This window comes from Scatophagus argus, chromosome 3 (assembly GCF_020382885.2).
Source record: "Scatophagus argus isolate fScaArg1 chromosome 3, fScaArg1.pri, whole genome shotgun sequence".
NCBI lineage: Eukaryota > Metazoa > Chordata > Actinopteri > Scatophagidae > Scatophagus > Scatophagus argus.
This window is the reverse complement of record NC_058495.1, coordinates 13,892,803-13,911,197: the sequence shown is the minus strand read 5'-3', so window position 1 is coordinate 13,911,197 and position 18,395 is coordinate 13,892,803. Positions and strand designations below refer to the sequence as shown.

The 18,395-nt window shown below is 40.8% G+C and overlaps 2 protein-coding genes across 5 annotated transcripts; one reads left to right on the top strand and one right to left on the bottom strand.

Moving 5' to 3' along the window:
- Positions 1–738: 738 nt before the first annotated feature.
- Positions 739–2,741, bottom strand: gpx1b (glutathione peroxidase 1b). Its single transcript, XM_046383842.1, has 2 exons — positions 2,430–2,741; positions 739–1,358 (listed from the first exon to the last, which is right to left on the bottom strand). Exons 1-2 carry the CDS (start codon positions 2,643–2,645, stop codon positions 1,008–1,010), a joined length of 567 nt encoding a protein of 188 aa, XP_046239798.1. The 5' UTR covers positions 2,646–2,741; the 3' UTR covers positions 739–1,007.
- A 730-nt stretch (positions 2,742–3,471) lies between these two features.
- fancd2 (FA complementation group D2) lies at positions 3,472–17,736 on the top strand. 4 transcript variants are annotated; one of them, XM_046383838.1, is made up of 44 exons: positions 3,472–3,749; positions 4,014–4,074; positions 4,363–4,497; positions 4,598–4,665; positions 4,747–4,853; positions 4,986–5,046; positions 5,204–5,256; positions 5,364–5,442; positions 5,621–5,745; positions 5,846–5,933; positions 6,034–6,138; positions 6,236–6,336; positions 6,473–6,587; positions 6,746–6,781; positions 7,154–7,300; positions 7,433–7,567; positions 7,658–7,789; positions 7,981–8,088; positions 8,189–8,298; positions 8,378–8,432; positions 9,101–9,220; positions 9,354–9,427; positions 9,519–9,665; positions 9,793–9,893; positions 9,993–10,108; positions 10,196–10,304; positions 10,401–10,499; positions 10,600–10,694; positions 10,770–10,925; positions 11,108–11,224; positions 11,460–11,588; positions 11,756–11,874; positions 12,018–12,128; positions 12,384–12,514; positions 12,698–12,797; positions 13,731–13,853; positions 13,979–14,072; positions 14,335–14,406; positions 14,767–14,805; positions 14,897–14,971; positions 15,371–15,445; positions 15,660–15,806; positions 15,890–15,994; positions 17,336–17,736. In XM_046383838.1, exons 2-44 carry the CDS (start codon positions 4,014–4,016, stop codon positions 17,420–17,422), a joined length of 4,362 nt encoding a protein of 1,453 aa, XP_046239794.1. In that variant the 5' UTR covers positions 3,472–3,749; the 3' UTR covers positions 17,423–17,736. The 4 variants fall into 4 exon arrangements, with proteins under 4 accessions (XP_046239794.1, XP_046239793.1, XP_046239792.1 ...); XM_046383837.1 differs by having other exon boundaries at positions 5,340–5,442; positions 6,476–6,587; XM_046383836.1 differs by having other exon boundaries at positions 5,340–5,442.
- Positions 17,737–18,395: the final 659 nt, after the last annotated feature.

Sequence of the window (18,395 nt, the reverse complement as noted above, 5' to 3'; positions counted from 1 at the left end):
GACACTTAGTCGCAAACAAAATGGCAGCAATTCTCAGTTTTCTGCCACTTAAATCATGTCAGCAATTCAAATTCAACCATAGCCGAAGAGATGTAAATAATCACACTATTGAAAATAGGTGTATAAATTCTTGTCCTCATATTTATCTCATTGCCAGTATTCACAGTATTTGTTTTTAATTGAGAAATATTTGAATTCAAAGTACAATAAAGAGTCGAAGCCTCAACAAGGTGGTTTGTTTGGAGTAATTATATACAAATATATATATATAATGAACTTTGATGTGGCTTTATGAGTATATATACCCTCATAAGGCCACAACCAAAGTTCTTATCTTAGAAAAGTTGACCAAACCTCAGCGGATTATGAAATAATGTATTGCATAATGATCTACACTTGCAGATGATGCAACCTTAATAACACAACATTCATGCTGACTGGTTGCAAAATGAACTATGATCGTTGATCAGGAGAAACGTGTGGAACGGCGGCAGTCACACCGTTACTGCAAACCCATTTATTACCCAAGTTCTGGATGGATCAACTAACTTTTATTTAAGGATTAAAAAAATAATATTCATATGGGGCCTTTGTACTGTATAAGATCCAAGCTTTTGAAAATGATGTTTAAATTTGGCCTCAAATGTTAAGTCTTCAGAAGAAATGTTTAGGTTGGAAAAAATAAAAAAATAATATATATGTTTTTTTTTATAATTTCACTGAGAGGCAGACGGGAAATGTTTGGAAAAAAAATACATTTATTGGTCTTCTTACAGTACATCAAACCACAGCTGTGCTCAACTTGAACCCAATGCAGCTGAAAACATTCAGCACTTTTACATGTCATCAGATACCCTCCTCACGACTAGTTTGGTTTCAGAGGATGCCTTCATTTAGTAAAAGAACAGAACACAGCCAATTGTGTGCGAGTGAGCACAGGTGGCCTGGAGCAGTGTGACACACACACACACACACAAGCTACAGAAGCTGTGCACAGAGGCTGCTCATTATTTAGCCAGGTTGAGGAGCTTCTTGATGTCTGTCTCGATGTCGCTGGTGAGGAACCTCCTGCTGTAACGCTTGAAGGGCACTCCGTCGGGCCCGATGAGGAACTTCTCAAAGTTCCACGCCACGTCGTTCCTGCAGACCGGGCTCCAGATGATTAACTTGGGGTCATTCATGAGGGCAGCTGGCTCGTCGCTGGGGAATGGGAGCTTCTCCCTGAGGAACACAAACAGGGGATGGGCATCCTTCCCGTTCACGTCCACCTTCTCCAGGAGCTGAAACTTTGGCTCAAAGCCATTTCCAGGACGGACATACTTCAGAGACATGAGAATTTCTTCATTCTTGCAGTTCTCCTGCATGTGTTGATCAAAAGATTATAGAGTTAAAGCCTGTGGTAGACAGAAGCTTTTGTATCTTCTTGTGATAAAACACTATACAAATGTTCCAGCAAATGAAATGAATTAATGGAATATTCCTATGCCAGTGATTAAAGAAGCAGGCAGGTTCAAGTCACTATAAAAAGGTTCTGTTGTGAGATCTATCACTGCATTATGTCTCTATTATGTTCCTTTGTTACGGGTACGCAATGAGGGAAGTGGTGAGCTGATGTGGTTATAAAACAATAAGGACTGAAGTTAAAAAGGGAAAAAAAGCCAGCACCTCTCAAATTGGTCGTTCAGCCGTTTCAATACCACTTTGTATCAACCCACACTCACAAAAGGTTTTTCACTGTTGAGAACAATTTATGATTGACTTATAAACGCGATACTTTCTAGATCACAACTAACTTTCGGTCACAGTGCATCACATTAATCGTGTGACTCCTCTCTCAACAGAGTGTGCTTTGTGCTTTCATTGGTCTTCTTCCTCTTGCACAAGATCTTAGGACTGTTTAACTTCCTGCTTGCAATAAGAGGCAGGCAAATGATCTGAACCATCATTTCTGTTGCCAGCTACTAATGAGTTACTAAGTCTATTGTTACGATGGGCACGAAGTTAATGAATGACGGTCGAAGGAGCGTTAAAAAATTAATGCATTAAGTCATGAGGAACAAGTTGAGAGCTGTGGTGTTACTAACCCTGTCACTATTTCTCTTTCCTCACTAAACTTCAGTGCTTACATGTTTGCAGTTCTTATTTTATATGAAAAATTTTAAGCATTGAAGATTTACTTTTCTTTTTTTTTTTTTTTTAACAATTTCGACAATTGTTCTAGACAATTAATTACTATTATTTGATTTTGTCTGTAGCACTGTCGGATGTTTATCAAAAATATACGAAATAAAACGACTTATGGGGAAGTAAAGTCTACTATTGACAGCAAATAAAAGAAATACAAAACAATACAAACTGTCATTGTCCCCGTCTGTTTGAAAGTCAGAAGGAGGACAGACAGGGGAGAAGTAAAATGTCCATTTCCTCACCTGATGGCCGAACTGGTTGCAGGGCACACCCAGGATAACGAGGCCTTTGCTGCCGTAGCGCTCGTGGAGCTCGTTCATCTGGGTGTAATCCCTGGTGGTCGTGCCTCAGAGAGACGCAACATTCTCAATGAGGACAACTTTGCCCTGCAGGGAAGAGAAATTAAACGTTTCTCCAGTTAACAGTTTGGCCGTGAGGTCATGAAATTTCGTAGCCATTCTGGTGCTTCCAGGTCCCTTTATTCAAACTCCCACTGTTCTCCGCGTTTCCTTCCGTCACTCTGCCTCCTTCAGTTTATTCAGCGAACCTTTGTATGATCAAGGAGCTTGTATTTATTTGTCAAGAGAGTTCACACCCCTCAGCCGATAGGTTGGGCCTTGTTTGAACTTCGCAATGTCACATCCCGCAAAGCCAGGATTGAGAAATAAATAAATAAACAGAGATAAGTAAAATAAATAAATTAAAAAAAAGAATAAATACGTCAGATAAGAAGATAGGTCAAGTCAACATTTTGACTTTTTAAGTTCTAATTACACATATAATGATAATATAAGTTATAATTTTGATATAGCAAATTTCAGTTTTGACTTAAAAGCTTATAATTTTGACACAATAAGTCAAACTTTTGCCTTAGTATCTCATAGTTTTCACTTATCGTGGATATTTTCATAATGTCATTTCGTGTTTTTTATCTGCTTTCTTTTAACCTAGCGGATATTTTTTTCCATACATTTAACTACAATAAGACACCCCGGAAAGATAGACGTTAAGTTCGTAAATCAAAAAGTTACTGGGTTAACGGTAAACCAAGCGAATCGACGAAGGGGTCATAAATCAGCGAATGCTTCATCTACTGTACAATCTTCGATGTAGTTCTAGGCTTTCGTGTGTTTACCTACACGGCGTATTCCGGAAAGAGTCTTCCTGAATGAATAAGTATGCAGAGCTTTATCCCCGCCCAACAACGGCCAAAGAGTTTATAAAACATGCGCAACCCAATGCTTCCAAACTAGAGACCGTCAACAATATGTTGTAATACATGAAATGTTGAACGACGGGACAGTTTTAGATAGCACAAAAAGATTTCACTCAAGGGAATAATTCGCAAAGGATACGTATAAGAGTATAACTTCCTTATTTTATTATTCTGAAACGAAACATTATTGGGCGTTTAGTTCTAGCTGCCACACGCTGTAACCTGCGCTCCACGAAGACGATCCCTAGCTGTGGTTGACCGGGCACATTGGCGCGGAAGTTTGTTTTGAGACTTCGGCGTCTGAGCTCTTAATATCCGCGTCTGTGGGTTCATCTGTGTATTAAACGTATGTCTCATTTTTATTATCCCGAATGATTTTGTCACCCAACAAAATAATTAGGATTAAACGTTACGCTACAGTTACTTAAAATATCGCACGACTGTGGTATAGCTAACGTTATTGAATTGAACTAGCAAACGCTGGTGCCTTAGCTACAGTGTGGTATTTTGCTTTTGAAGCTACATGTAAATACGTTAACTTATTTACTGTGGAGTCTAGCTTGGTCTAACGTTAAATATTAAAACCCTTCTGATCGTTATATTTCATCAGATGATGCGCAAAAAGCGACGCTCCTCTGTGGATAAAGGAGAGGGGGCTGCTACGACCACCAGTAAGTTTAATGTGTAACATCACAGCAGTTCAGAGCAGTTGACGTTACTGGGTTTCCCAGTGAAATTCCTCAGCTTATCAACTAAGATATAAATGTCCAGGTTGCCATCACACTGTGCTGTTAACTGCATTGTTCACACTGAGAGCAAAGAAAAGTCAGATGTGTGGCCTGATCTGACAGGACCACTGCATGTTCATATTTCACTGACATGAGTAATCACACCATCATACTTAGTTTTTCTTCTCCTGGATGCTGTTTTATTAAAATGTTATTCTTCTCTCTCTGTAGAGGCAAAGAAGAGTCGCAGCGCTGGTCGCCAGTCAAAGGAACCTGCTCCAGAGGAGACAAATCAAAGTGTGTTTGGTGTCTTTCTTCGAGAGGCAGGTGTGACCTTGAAACAAGATGGCACCTCCATTGAAATTGGTAAACTCACTCGGTCCTAGATTCAAAACATACCAGACCAGTAAATGAAATCAGTTTTTCCACTTTCTGATTTTTCTGATCTTTATCTTTTCTCCTCCAGCTGTTGACCAAGTAGTTTTTCAAAAAAGGATACAGCGACAACTACACAAGAGTCCCAGGTACCCTGTGGTAAGTACACACACCGGCTCCATACAAAATTAAGGCTTTTGTTATGAGACAGTTTTGTTTCATTGCCATTTATTTCCTCAGATTGTACAGGAATTTATCACTGGACTGGAGTCTTATATTGAGGACACTGAGCGGTTTAGGAACTGCCTGCTTCCATGTGTGCCGCGATTGTCAGATCAAGACTCGGGGTAAATTCTAAAAACATTCAAAGCTAATAGAAGTAGAACTTTCATTTGTGGAGGGCACAGCGAACAGTTAAAGTAAGCTTATGTAAGAGGCATGTATGGTGTGACTAACTGACATGTTTTCCTGTGTTGCAGTTGTGTCAGCTCATTTCAGGAAAGTCTGCTACGCATGTTGTTGGGGATTGAGATGCTGCAGGTAAACGTTTGGTTGGATCCTTCCAAAGACAACTCTATCACCCTTGTGCAAAGGATGTGATGCAGACAAACAAAAAGTGGAATGTCACTTTCTGCTATGAGGTCTATATGTGTTGTCTCTTCCACAAATTCTTAATCTTCTTTTCCCTTTCATGCAGACTTTGGTTATTAACACCTTGCTCGAGAAACTTCCCGAATTCATGCTTGATGGGTGAGGATTTCACATGAGTTCACTTTACGGCATTTTAATTATTTTTTACACCTTTTTTGTTACCTTGTGTTATTTTTTTTCAGTGTCATCTTTTCTGTCTTTCACAGCACTGGAGATGGAGGGCTCAGTATTCCTCGTATAATTATTAACCAGCTTAAATGGCTAGACAGAGTTGTGGACAGTAAGGTAGTAGTTTCTGTGATGACTTGAAGTCTTGTTGCATGTACAGCTGTCACAAAAACAAAGTTGTTAGGCATGTTTTTGCTGCTGTGCCATCAGACCTGTAATCATGTGGATTGTTTTTGTTTTTGCACACATACTGGTGATCACTAACCCTGCCCTCTTTGTGGCTTGTTACTTGCAGGAGTTGGCGACGAAGCTCATGGAGCTTGTGTCAGCAGCACCAGTGGAGGTTCAGCGTGACATCATCACCAGTCTGCCAGAGATACTGGAGGACTCCCAGCACAATGACATAGCCAGAGAGCTCAAGTGTGTACAGTAAATCTCTCCTACGGATGTGTGGTTCTTGTTCCGCACGTGTGGTTTCAGAGTCGCTGATTATACTTTGTTGTCGTTGTGTTCTCTGCAGCTCTTTACTCCAGGAGAACACTCAGTTGACTGTCCCCATCCTGGATGCCCTCTCTAGCCTGAACCTCGCTTCCTCATTACTGACAGAGGTAGTGCACACATACCTCACGCACACACACACAGTCTCAGACTTAATTTTGGTGGCTTTTAAAGTCAGCGCGTTGGTGTTGTTACTGTCACCTGTCTCAGGTTCGTGAAGCTGTTATGGCCACTTTGGCTGCTGTGCAACTGGAAGACCTGCCTGTGGTGGTCAAGTTCATCCTGCATTCTGTCTCAGCCTCTGATGCTTATGAGGTCAGAGCTCCACAGCATTGTGTGTTTGTTATACAAAATGTAAAATAGTAATTGCGTTCAGGTTGATCTCTGAAAATCATGTCTTGCCCTTATGTAGGTGGTGTGTAATCTTCGTAAAAAGCTGGAGTTGGAGCAGTGTGTCCTCCCTCCTGTGCTGCAGGCCTCCCAGAGCCGCAGTCAGAGCAAAGGATCAGTAGCGTAAGGCGACCCAGATTGCAGTTCACTCACACAACTATACATCAGCGCATTTTGTCAGGAATAAGTTTTGAAGTAGGCCATTATGTTCTTGATATCACTTTCCTGAAGATTCAGTCTAATGCGTCTGGTTTCGAAGCAGGTCAGCTTCCACACCGGCAGCTGGCGGCAGCCAGGACATCATTACATTGATGCTGGATGGCATCAAGTCAGCAGTTCGGTTCCAGAAAACAATATCTGAGGCTTGGCTCAAGGTGGGAAATTGATAAGTTCCTAATCCCTCATGTTCTAATTTATCATTTAATGTTGATGGTTTTGAATTTTTCTTATCTCTCATGATTAAAAGTTTAAATTTCAGTGTTGCATCCTGAACTTTTACCATATTTTTTTTATATATTTTTTTTTTTATTAGGCAATTGAGTCTGTAGACGAAGCGGAGGACCATAAGGTGAGTGTCATCTCCTCAGCCTGCGCTTCCCCCTAATAATTGTGTAAATGGAGGCCTGAGGTGTAGAATTAATAATAATTGTTAAAAAAATAAATGAAACATCAATTTTAATTTTAACAGCAGTTTTAAATGTGTAAAAGAAGTAATTCAATCTTCATGCCCAGAGATAGAGATTATTGTTTTATCATGATGATGTAGCTCATGATGTAAAGAAGTTTCATTACGTGCATGCATAGACACACATTTAAAAAGAATGTGTGTGAACTTTTATTTATTTAATTTTTTTTAACGTATCCTGCTTATGTCTGTGGTGATGTGAACCTATCACCTATGTGGTGATGTCTCTCCCTAAAACGCGCTTTGCAACGTCAGGTGATAGATCTACTGATGCTGCTCATCCTCCACTTCACCAATGCCAACCAGAGCCGGCGGGGTGCAGAGAGGGTGCTGAAGGCGAAAGTGAGGACTGGACTCATTCAGGAGCTTCTGCTTCAGAAGACCTTTAGGGACTACGCTCAGGTGGGTGACGCCAAAGATGTACAAGCTTCATTACGAAGACAGTAAAGGCACAGGACACATTTTTTATACTGATGTACTGTACTTCCTCATTATTCAAATAACATGTTGTATTAATTCATAATGATACTTAAGGTCATGCGGGGGTATTTCTCCTCCATCCTGGCTCTGGCTCAGAGTTTGCTGCGGTCCCCTGACCCCTGTGTGGTGCCTTTGGGTGGACACATGTACCGACACTCATTCACTTCCTTTGACTCTTACTGCCAACAGGTGGGTTCGGCATCATTTCTTTAAGACATTTCTTTTTGAATATAGACGCATCTGAGTCGTTTTAATTCCATCCTGTCGTATGTTTTATAGGAAGTGGTGGGCTCTTTAGTGACCCACGTGTGCAGCGGTGTGGGTGGGGAGGTGGACACGGCTCTGGAGCTGCTCTGTGGCTTGGTTACGGAAAAACCCTCAGAAATGGCTCTGTATGCTGTTTTTGTCAAGGTAAGGAGGTGGTCTTTATATGTGGTACTGTAGCTGCTAATCAAAGCCCTCTGACTAAGATGTATAAACTAAATTTAGGCACAATAAATGTACTTGCCAGTAGTTTGTAGCTCGCAGTTCTTGATTGTGTTCTCACAAAGGTTTAGTATGACCGTGGTGTTAGTTTTAACTGAGCACGGTATTTGATGCAGGGAATCCTGGACTACATGGACAACCTCACACCCCAGCAGATCCGCAGGCTCTTCCACCTTCTCAGCAAACTGGCCTTTGGGCAACAGCAGCAGGGAGCTCACATCCAGGTGCACCTTCTCACGATAACTCTGTGTTCATTCGTTCCGTCTCTTCTTGTCATCCCTTTCATCTGCTGACCTACCTGTCTTATTGTCTTTGTCCCCTCAGGATGACATGCACATAGTGATCCGCAAACAGCTCTCCAGCACTGTGCCCAAGTACAAGCGTATCGGCATCATTGGTGCTGTCATGATTGTAGGCAGCTTGGGGGCCTCCAGGTGAGAGCTGTTCGCAGACATTAGAAGTATTTTTCTTTTTCATGTCTGGGTCCTGATCACACTCTCTGCCCTCACCCAGGGTTAAAGCGAAGGACTCACAGAATGGGTCGTTACCCCTTGAGGCTTTCAGACAGGTACATATTAGCCATCAAAATAACAAGAATGAACAAAATGTTTGTGACAAAGGAAATAATGTGGTTTGTGATTTTTCATTAGTTTGCCTTTTAATTTTTTCTTTACACATTTGCTTTGATTGTGGCTTTCTGGTTTTAATAGTGAGTTATAGCTGCAAACCACAACATCTGGTACATTGAGGCGTTAGTAAATTTCAATTTTTCCAGTATTTTTCAGTTTTTCCAGTTTTCCAGAAAAACTTGTTATAGCTCAAGGACAAAATTCTTATCTTGTATTCATTTCCATGTTGTGAGTTGATAAATAAATTGGATTTGGTTTGTTTTTTGTAATTTTGCTATCTTATATACTTATTCTGAACAAGCAGTGATTTTATCAGCTGATATTTTCTGCCAAGGGGGGTGTGGGTAGGATTGGCACTGCCTCAGGGGAATACATATTGTAAATAAACTATCCATTCATTCGGTTACGGTTTGTCCTGTAGTAACTAAACCTGTGGTCGGACCTTCAAGTGGAATGAGTCAAGCAAAGCAAAAACAAAAAGACACATTATGCAGCCGTTTGTGAGGTATTTCCCTCAGTCTTGTCACATCTGTCAACAGCCCAGAGTGACTGACTGTTACTGCAGGTGTCTTGGTTGCTAGTAATATTCGTGCATCGCTTGTTGCAGGTGACAGCCCTGCTGGAGCTGGTGAAGTCAAGCAGTGAAAGCTCACCGGAGGCTTCAGCTCTCTACTATGATGAACTGGCCAACCTGATCTTGAGCTCTACCCTGGACCCACAGGTGCAGGTGTGTCTCAAACAAACATTTACCATTCCTTGTGTTTTTAAGTCATCATTACTAACATTAGGACATGGATCCATAACATGCAAGTAACACTTGATTGAGCATTCTTGTCCTGTTATCTTCCTGCTACCAACAGGAAATGATCGCAAAGAGAGTCCTGAGTGACTTTGAGGATGACTTTGTAATGGATCTAGGCCAGGAAGTATCTGGGTAAGTGATGGACAGCTGGCAGCATAAGAAATGACTTGTTCTAATACACTTCCACTTGATGTAATTAATCCCTCCTACCTGTGTATCTCAGCACCTTTCCCTTTCCGGCCTGTATGATGTACAACCTGTATGAAGAGGAGGAGGATCAGAGAGGCATTGCCGTCAACCTGCTTCCTCTACTGGCCAAAGACATCCAGAGCAAAGGAGAGCAGCAGAGTGAAGCCACAAAGGCACACAAGTCAGTCTCCACACAACAAAACATTTAGTCAGTGATGAGTTCCACTAGCGATTCTCTCTGATTTGCAATTTCAGTTTTGTAACCAGTGAGATGTTGGTTTGTTTCTCTTTGTATCTGGCTGGGTCAGGCGAGTCTCCCCTCTCTGTCTGTCTCCATTTTTTCGCCTCCTGAGACTCTGTGAGGAGAAACAGCACCATGGAGATCTGGAGGGGATCGACGGCCTGCTGGGTGAGGAAGTGGAAGTTACACTTTCCCCTTTGAGCCCTGTTTGTTCTCATTTCTGTGGCTGTAAAAATAATTTGTGTCTGTGTGTTTTGCGGAGCACAGGCTGCCCTCTGATCCTAACAGACATGGAAATAGTGGAGAAAATGGAGAGCCTGTCAAAAGCTGAGAGGGAGTTTCTCTGCACTTTGCTGTTTTACACTATCAACTGGTTCAGAGAGGTAACTGCATGTTTAGGTCTGTGCAAATTTTCTGCTCAAAGTAGAAGGCACTTCACTAAAGCTGCATCTTCCCCTGTTCTGTGACAGGTCATAAATGCATTCTGTCGACAAAAAGAAATTGAGATGAAGATGAAAGTGATGACTCGTCTGCAGAACATCACCTACCTTCAGACACTGTTGGAGAGGGCTTTGGCAGGTGATCCACCAACCCTGAGCACTCAAAAGCTTCCTGTTGTTGTGTCAATTCTGCAAATTTTTAAATAATGTACTTTTACTTTAACATGTATTTCAGAAACACCTGGCTATGTTCCACCTGTCGCCAACTTTGATGGAGAAAGCACAGACGGGCTTATACTTAGTTCTACTGCTCCTGTGAATAAGGCAAAGAAAGGTAACCCTGCCCAACAGAAGCTGTTTTACTCCACGTGAATACCAAATACTCTCAACTAGGAAAACTTACATAGTTGCTTATGTCACATTATGTTATCTAGATGGCACGAGGAAGAAGAGGAAGGCCTCCGGTAAGAATTCCACAGGGAGCAGCTCTCAGCTTGAGGAGTCGACTCTCGCAGACAAAACCCAGCAGGTAAATCATGACCTCTCACATTAATCTCATATTTAATGTAAGTGAGCTAAAAATGTGATTCTGCTTGTGCTGAAGGAGCAACCAGAGAAGGAGAAAGAAAAGGAGATCCGGCAGGGTGTCAGTCTGGTGTCCTACAGGCCATATTTTAGAGAGCTGGACATGGAGGTGCTCAGTGTGCTGCAGTGTGGCTTGCTGTCCTGCTCACTGCTGGACTCTGAGCTCCACACCGAGGTGAGAACCAGAATAACAAGTTTTATTTTCCAAAGACAGTTGTTGTTGTTTTGTTTTGTTTTTTTTGTTTTTTTTTTCAGAGGATGGTCAGATCAGTTTTAATTTATTGCACAAATCAATGCACCACACACATCAATGCACAGAAAGTTATACACCTCCTCTAATATTCTTACTTGATTGAGGTGCGAGAGGAGGTTCTGTTGGGTCCTGCTGAGCTGGTTTTCCTGCTGGAGGATATGCTTCGCAAACTGGAGTTCAGTCTTACAGCTACCCCTGCCAAGAGGGCTCCTTTCCTCAAGGTACAGAAGCAGAACGGAACAGTTCTTCTCAGTTCAACAACTGTAATATTGATTATTATTTTCCCAAGGTTTTTAGGATGCAGTCAAATAAAAGTAAGACCAGAAAGAATTAAACTTTCTGAATCTGTCAGTCAAGAAGCTTTGGCTGTTAATGATATTTAGTCATAAGTGTATAAAAATGCAGTATGTATGCGTAAACGAGACAAAACAAAATATTTCCTTTTCTTTTCTGCAGGTAAGGACTGATAAGAGCGTAGGCTTCTCCCATCTACAGCAGAGGAGCTCCAAGGATATTGCCTCTTTCTGCGTCCAGCTGCTGCCTGCCCTCTGCACACACATGGAGAACTGCCACAACCATTTTCAGGTACAAACACAGACAGTATGTGGCTTTCCATCTTCTTCTTTCTGTGCACTTTTCAGTGGCTGAAATCTTGTCGATTCGTAGCTACGAGTGACTTTGTATCTTGTCTTCCAGTTGTCTATAAAAACTCACCACGTTTTTATGTACTTGTGCTTTTTTTTTTTCTCCAGACATTGCTTTCTGAGAACAAAGGCGTCGTGGACGGACCTGCCACAGATGTTCAGGAGCACCAGATGATGTCATCAGGCTACCAGCTGCTCCTGCAGGTCCTGAACACCACCTTCAGCTGGTGAGGACGACCTGCACCGCTGACTTTCATGTCAGACACTAAATCTTTTAACTCAATAAAATGTCAGATGGCAGTGTGCCTTTGGAAGTGTCAGTGTGTCTGTGGCTCCTGTTCAGTTTTGTCCCTGATGTGTACTTTCTAAGGTCTGGATTCAGCCAGCCAGGACAGCGGAGCTTACTGAAGAAGGCTCTGGGAGTTTTGGCTGGACGACTAAAAGACGGAGGCCCTGATTTGACCCTGGAGCAGCTTGTAAAGTGAGTCATAAAGTTTAAGATCCAGGGAGGACTAACTACTGTAAATTTTATTACTAATTAATTTTTATACCTTTCACTTCTAAAAAGATAAATACAGTATCTGTTTTGCTCAGGATCCCAGGAAACAAGAATTACAAAATGCAGTTTCAACCAATCATCAGAATTGTCTCATAATGTCAAGCACTTTAGTTTAAGTTGTGTTTTCGTGTGATGACAGAATCAAATGTGTCTTTACCCTCTTTATGATTGGTTCAGACACAGCTTTGAGTACCTGAGGAACTTCCGCAGCACGATGCCAAGTCTCAGCACAGCGCTGTGTCTCTCCCAGCTTCTGTCCAGCGTGTCAGAGAAAGGAGGGAATCCTGCTGCCTACAGAGAGCTGATTGGTCAGAGTGACATGTTTCTTTATTGGAATTAATTCTTCACTTCTTGTTGAATGTGACTGCGATGCTGACTGGCCCATATATATCTATATAGATAGATATCTATATATATCTAGATATATATAGATGTATCTCTCTTTCTATATATATATATATATTTATTTTATTTATTTATTTTTTCATTAGCTTCCTTGGCGAAACATTTCCTGAGCCAAGACTGGGTGACAGCCAGTGGAGAGAGGGAACGAGGCAACAAATTCAACGAAGCACTTCACACTCTCCTGAGGTGTGTCTGCATGTCATTACAAAACACACACACACACAGTCAAGATGCTTGTGTTAGAGCCTGACTGATACATCGGCAATCAATGTCAGCTTTTCTCACATGTGTGTATGATTGCTGGCAAATGACAAGAAGCTGCAGCACAGAAATGTGTGGGAAAACCTTCACATAAGAATGTGAAACTGATGTATAGAATCCTTTGGGAGCATGATCTCTAAAGAACCTTTAAAAAAAACTTCAGTGGTTTTAGATGTCTCTTCTGTGCCTTTGAGCGAGCGACGTCGTTTGAAGTTCAGACTGCTTGGGGCAGTGTTTCTCAAAGTGGTTTTCAAAGTGACAGAAAAAAGGAATCATTTATTTTTACTGTAATTCCAATGGTATGGTCACTGATGACTGTCATGGTCACTGATTTCATACACTTTCTATAATAAACACCCCAGGGCAAAATCTCAACAAATGAGGGTCTGTGGTCTAATTTGTGTCAAACAAAGGACTTTTACATGAAGAAGATTGAGAAATTAGGGAATTTACCTCAGGCTCTTAAATTAATGTTTATACACCATGCAGTGCATTAGATGCAAAGGAAAAAAAAGTACCAACTGCAGGAAGATTGTGTTTCCCATCATGCATACCACACAAGTTACTCAATGTATGTGTAGTCAGTTAATAAATGAAGTTGGTATTTGTTCAGTCTTTCAGCTTGTGACACCAACACATTTAACTTTGAAGAAATTCTTAAAGTCAGAATTGTTTCACTCACTCCAGCCATGCATGCCTCCTTGTCCCAAGGACAGTGTTAGTACGTTTATAAATCACACAGTTGCTAGTTCATGCCATTTATTGCCACATGTGGTAAAATTTTGAACAAACTGAACATCTGAAATATTTTATTATCATTTTACTCTGAAATCTTTGTCTCTTTTCCTCTCTCTGCAGCATCTACCTGGAACATGTTGATGATGTTTTGAAGGCAGTGGAGGAAATAGCTGGAGAAGGAATCCGTGAGCTCCTCAATACATCAAAAGATGAGCGATCTGCATCGTGGCCCACTCTCAACAGGTAGACCCTTATCGCTGTGCTTAGTTCTCTTAGAGTGAAATGGAAAGTGACTCCTGGCTTAATTATTAAGTCCATTTATTGTTACTCTGTTGTTCATGCTTCTTTATGTTCTCTTTTTTTTCCAGGCAGACATTCCTGGTGTTCTACAAAGTACTGATGGCAGAGCTGGACAAGGCTGCCAAGAAAATTCCTGCTTGCAAAATCAGCGACAGTACTGAGGTCAGCCACCAGGTGTCACACTGTTCAGCGTGTTTTCCTGCATATAGTTTACCTTAAAGCTCAGTGTAATCAGAGAGCCACAAAATTATTTACTTTCACATATTTGTGAATGCCAGCTTGTTTCTGTGTGTGAACAATGAACTATGATGCAGAACTAATGATTCGTTTCCCCTCAGCAGTCTGTTTTCACGTAACTCACGAGTGCGATCACTCTCAGAGTGTTTTAACTTTTAAAACATGTAAGCTGTGCCCCTCCCTCCAGGTTCAGAGTGAGAAGCTGCTGACATGGAACCTGGCTGTCAGGGATTTTCACATCCTGGTCAACCTAGTTAAGGTCTGCTAGCATTACTTAATGGCTGTGAATGTGCTGATTGGGACATTTTCTTGAAGTTCCCTCGGGATCAATAAAGTATCTATCTATCTATCTATCTATCTATCTATCTATCTATCTATCTATCTATCGATCTATCGATCTATCTATCGATCTATCTATCGATCTATCTATCTATCATTTTGACCTAATCTCTAATTTTTTTGATATAGTATTTCATGAATTTTTGGAAACTCATACATCAATGTTCCATTTCCTACTTCATCCTTTAATCTCTTTAATTCCATTTAATCTTTGTTGTAATCCATGTGTTTCAGTGAGGTTCATCTCCTCATGTGTTTGTCCTCTAATCTCTTATTACAGGTGTTTGACTCTAGGCCAGTGCTCAACGTGTGCCTAAAGGTGAGCTCGTTGTGCGTGCTAAAAATCATTTCACGTTCAGGTGACGCTGCTGTCACTTTGCACTAACCGATTGTGATGTCGTTATTGGCAGTACGGCCGACTGTTCCTGGAGTCTTTCCTGAAGTTGGGGATGCCACTACTGGACAGCAGTTTCAAAAGACACAAGGTACACTTGAAATCCTGTCACCTAATTCGGACAGTAAATATGTATTTATGTACAAGTGTGGCATTGTAGAACTGGACAGTGGTGTTGAGCTTGATGTTACTATATTTGTGAGCAGTGCACAGTTACACTTTACTCAAGGGAGTTTGACCTACTCCTGATCTAATATAACAACAAGTCAAATACCAGACCACTCATTTTTAGTGCTAATCTAATTAAAATAGCTTTCTAATGTTGGTAATTTAGAGAAATAGATTTTGATATTCTCTTTCTCTGTTTCTCATTTGTACTAAAGTTGGTACTAAAGCATGGTTAAATACAGGGGGAAAAAAGGTATGCAAAATGAAGTGATGTCAGAGAAGGTGACATGTCAGTGTGTGTGATATGCATTGTCCTTTCAAGGCGGATGTCCAGAGCCTGCTGAAAACCTTCCAACTCAGCACCCGGCAGCTGCATCACATGTGTGGACACTCTAAGGTAGCTGCTGATCACAGTATTTAGCTCATTCATCATAATTTTTTTTGTTTTATACATTCATCTCCATTTACTGGGACTAAATCTATCAATTTGGGAGTACGAAGTATTCCTGGTTAATCAGAGGAAGGAACATCACAGTTTGGACAGCGTGTATGTACATCCTTGGGCGTTCTATAACTAATTAGTCTTAATGTCATAATGTTTCATGCCTCAGATTCACCAGGATACAAGCCTGACCAACCATGTACCAGCCTTAAAGAAGAGCCTGGAGCTGTTTGTTTACAGAGTGAAGGCCATGCTGATGCTCAACAACTGTCAGGAGGCATTTTGGATGGGAAACCTGAAGAATCGCAACCTGAAGGTACAACACGACTAAATTTACAGTATGTGGGGTTTTTTTTGTATTTGATTCATTCACTTAAATGAATAAAATGTATCCTGCAGGGTGAAGAGATCATTTCTCAGAGGTCACAAGAAAGTGCGGAGGAAGATGATGATCAGGAGGAGGAAGAACGTTCACCGCTGCTTCAGGAAGAGTCGGACGATGAGGTACCTGCCACTTCCAAGATTCTTAGGAGGCATTGTGTTTCCGTCGGATACGTTAATGGATTCTGTGTTTTGAGTCAGACAGCAGTGACTTAGCAAAGAATTAGTTGACATAAAAACTACAGAACAGCTACAGGTATTTTATACTACACTGCCAAAAACAGGATGCAGTCATTTTCATTCAAACTGTGTTTACAGATAATGAAGAGTTCCTGAGTCTATGCAGTAATATCATTTATACAGTCATTTCAGCTTTGGTGCTTTTTAAACACTCCACAACTTTCCCGGTCTTTTGTCCCTTCTGTCTCAACATACCAGAGTTCATACTAATGATAGTATGGTATCATGTACACCTGAACCTGGGAGGAACAAAATTAGGGTAGTGTACCTTGTAAACAAAGGTGAAAAGAGGAAAAATACTTTTCATAAAATGGATCAGAGTGTGTGAGATGACAGAATCAGGGGCAGTAAAATGTAAGTAAGCACAAACCGGCTGAAAAGACCGGTGGGAGTACGGACCTTTTATTTGAAGAGATAACCGGTGCACTATAGTAAAACGGTCAGTTATATAAGCACTGTGCTTCCAGTGCTGCTGAGTGGGTCATTACTTTGGAAGGTTTAAACCGTATGTCAGTTAACAGGCAGTTGAAACTGTGAAGGTCAGTGGGCTGATAAGATAACTGTTCGAGCTCTCCAGTGTGCTAATGATTAGAGGCTAACACAGTTAACAGGGAAAATGTTTGATACGGTGTCACTTCCTAAACTCTGTGTTGTACTTTCTCCCTAATGCTGCCTTATGCAAGCAGGTTCATAGCAGACCTTCCTTTAGAAAAAAAAAAAGTACAGGTCCACAGTTTCCTGGTTCCAGTCCTGGACAAATCACTGGTGCTGTGCATCACAAACCCAAAGTGTCAGTATTTGACCACCTGAGAATGAGACTCAACAATCAACTGTCTTTCTCCAGAATCATTTCACCTTTAATACAACACCAATTGTGCTTGTGTCCACAAGATTGAGTGCTCATTTATGTTTATTCACCCCAAACAGCCAGAAGTAAGGTGTGCTGTACATTGTGTGCTGTACACTGGCTGTAAGCCAGTGAACCGCTGGCCACCGAGGGTGTGTGTCACCTTTGACTGAACTCATCACTCAACAGAGACTCCAGTTATTTCTCTCTGATGTCCTTTACTTTCACCAGACATTATGACTGTAGAAATCTGAATATGTTGGAGTTAGCAGATTTTCCTGGTTAAATAGTTAATAACAGATAAAAAAAAAACTTTGGTTGATAGCTTTAATTTTGCTTGCCTGCTTAATGTTTTTTTTCCATGTGTTTTCCATTAGGCCAAGGAGACTGACTCAGAGGAAAGCAAGAGGGTCAACATAGGAGAAGATGAGGATCAAGATGATATCACGGATGACTCTGACTAAATAGCCAAACAGTTACAACAGCCAAAAAATGTTGGTTTTTATTTTACATATGTACTGGATGACCTTTTGACATGTCGGGTCATGGAGTCTTAATGATTTGTTACATCAACACTTTCTAAATGTATTGAATACTACAACTCTGTGTGCAGACATTGGATCAGTAGTACCAGTATATAGTCAGAATTCTTGTATTCTCACATATGTGGCAATGAGACTGCAAGCACCTTAAAAATGTTTGTTCTTTAAAGATTTTCTTTGTTGCATGTTTCATTTTATTTGTTGTCCCACAAAATAAAATCCAAACTATTGAGAAACCGTTTAAAATTGTGTCTCATTTGTTGTTAAAAAAAATTTAAATGGTCCCAATTTTTTTAACATTAGATAACAAATACAAATTCAAATAATTTTTAATCTAGCAGCTGCTGTCGATCACAGACCTAAACATAGAAGCTAAATATTTTTAAATCATTGTCTCTCAGTCAGTAAAAGTTTTTCCATTACTCAGTTTTGTCTCTAGATGGGTTCATCTCTCTCTCTGCAGTTCATCTTCAAATCAAGTTCTATATGACTAACACCATATGAACAAAAGTATTGGGATACCTGACCATTACAGCAGCAGGGACATTGCATTCTAAATACACAGACAGCTTTGCAGCTATAACAAACATTTCAGCATATTCTGCATTTTGCTGAACTGTCATGCATGTTTTTAGGGGTCACACAGTAGAATATCCTCCCTTCACTTTTAACTTGTCAGTTCTATGTGGAAAGTTTTTATTGTCCGAACCTTTTTGGGAGCACAAAACAATTAAAACTCTCTTCCAAATTTACAACTTACCTGTTCAAGGCATAAAATTTTGGACCTGATTCATAAGAAACTCACAAAAATCCTGTACCTGAAACCACCACACACAGATAAAAAGATTATCTGAAAGGGACAATCACTCTAAATCTCAAAACATCTGAGGATAAA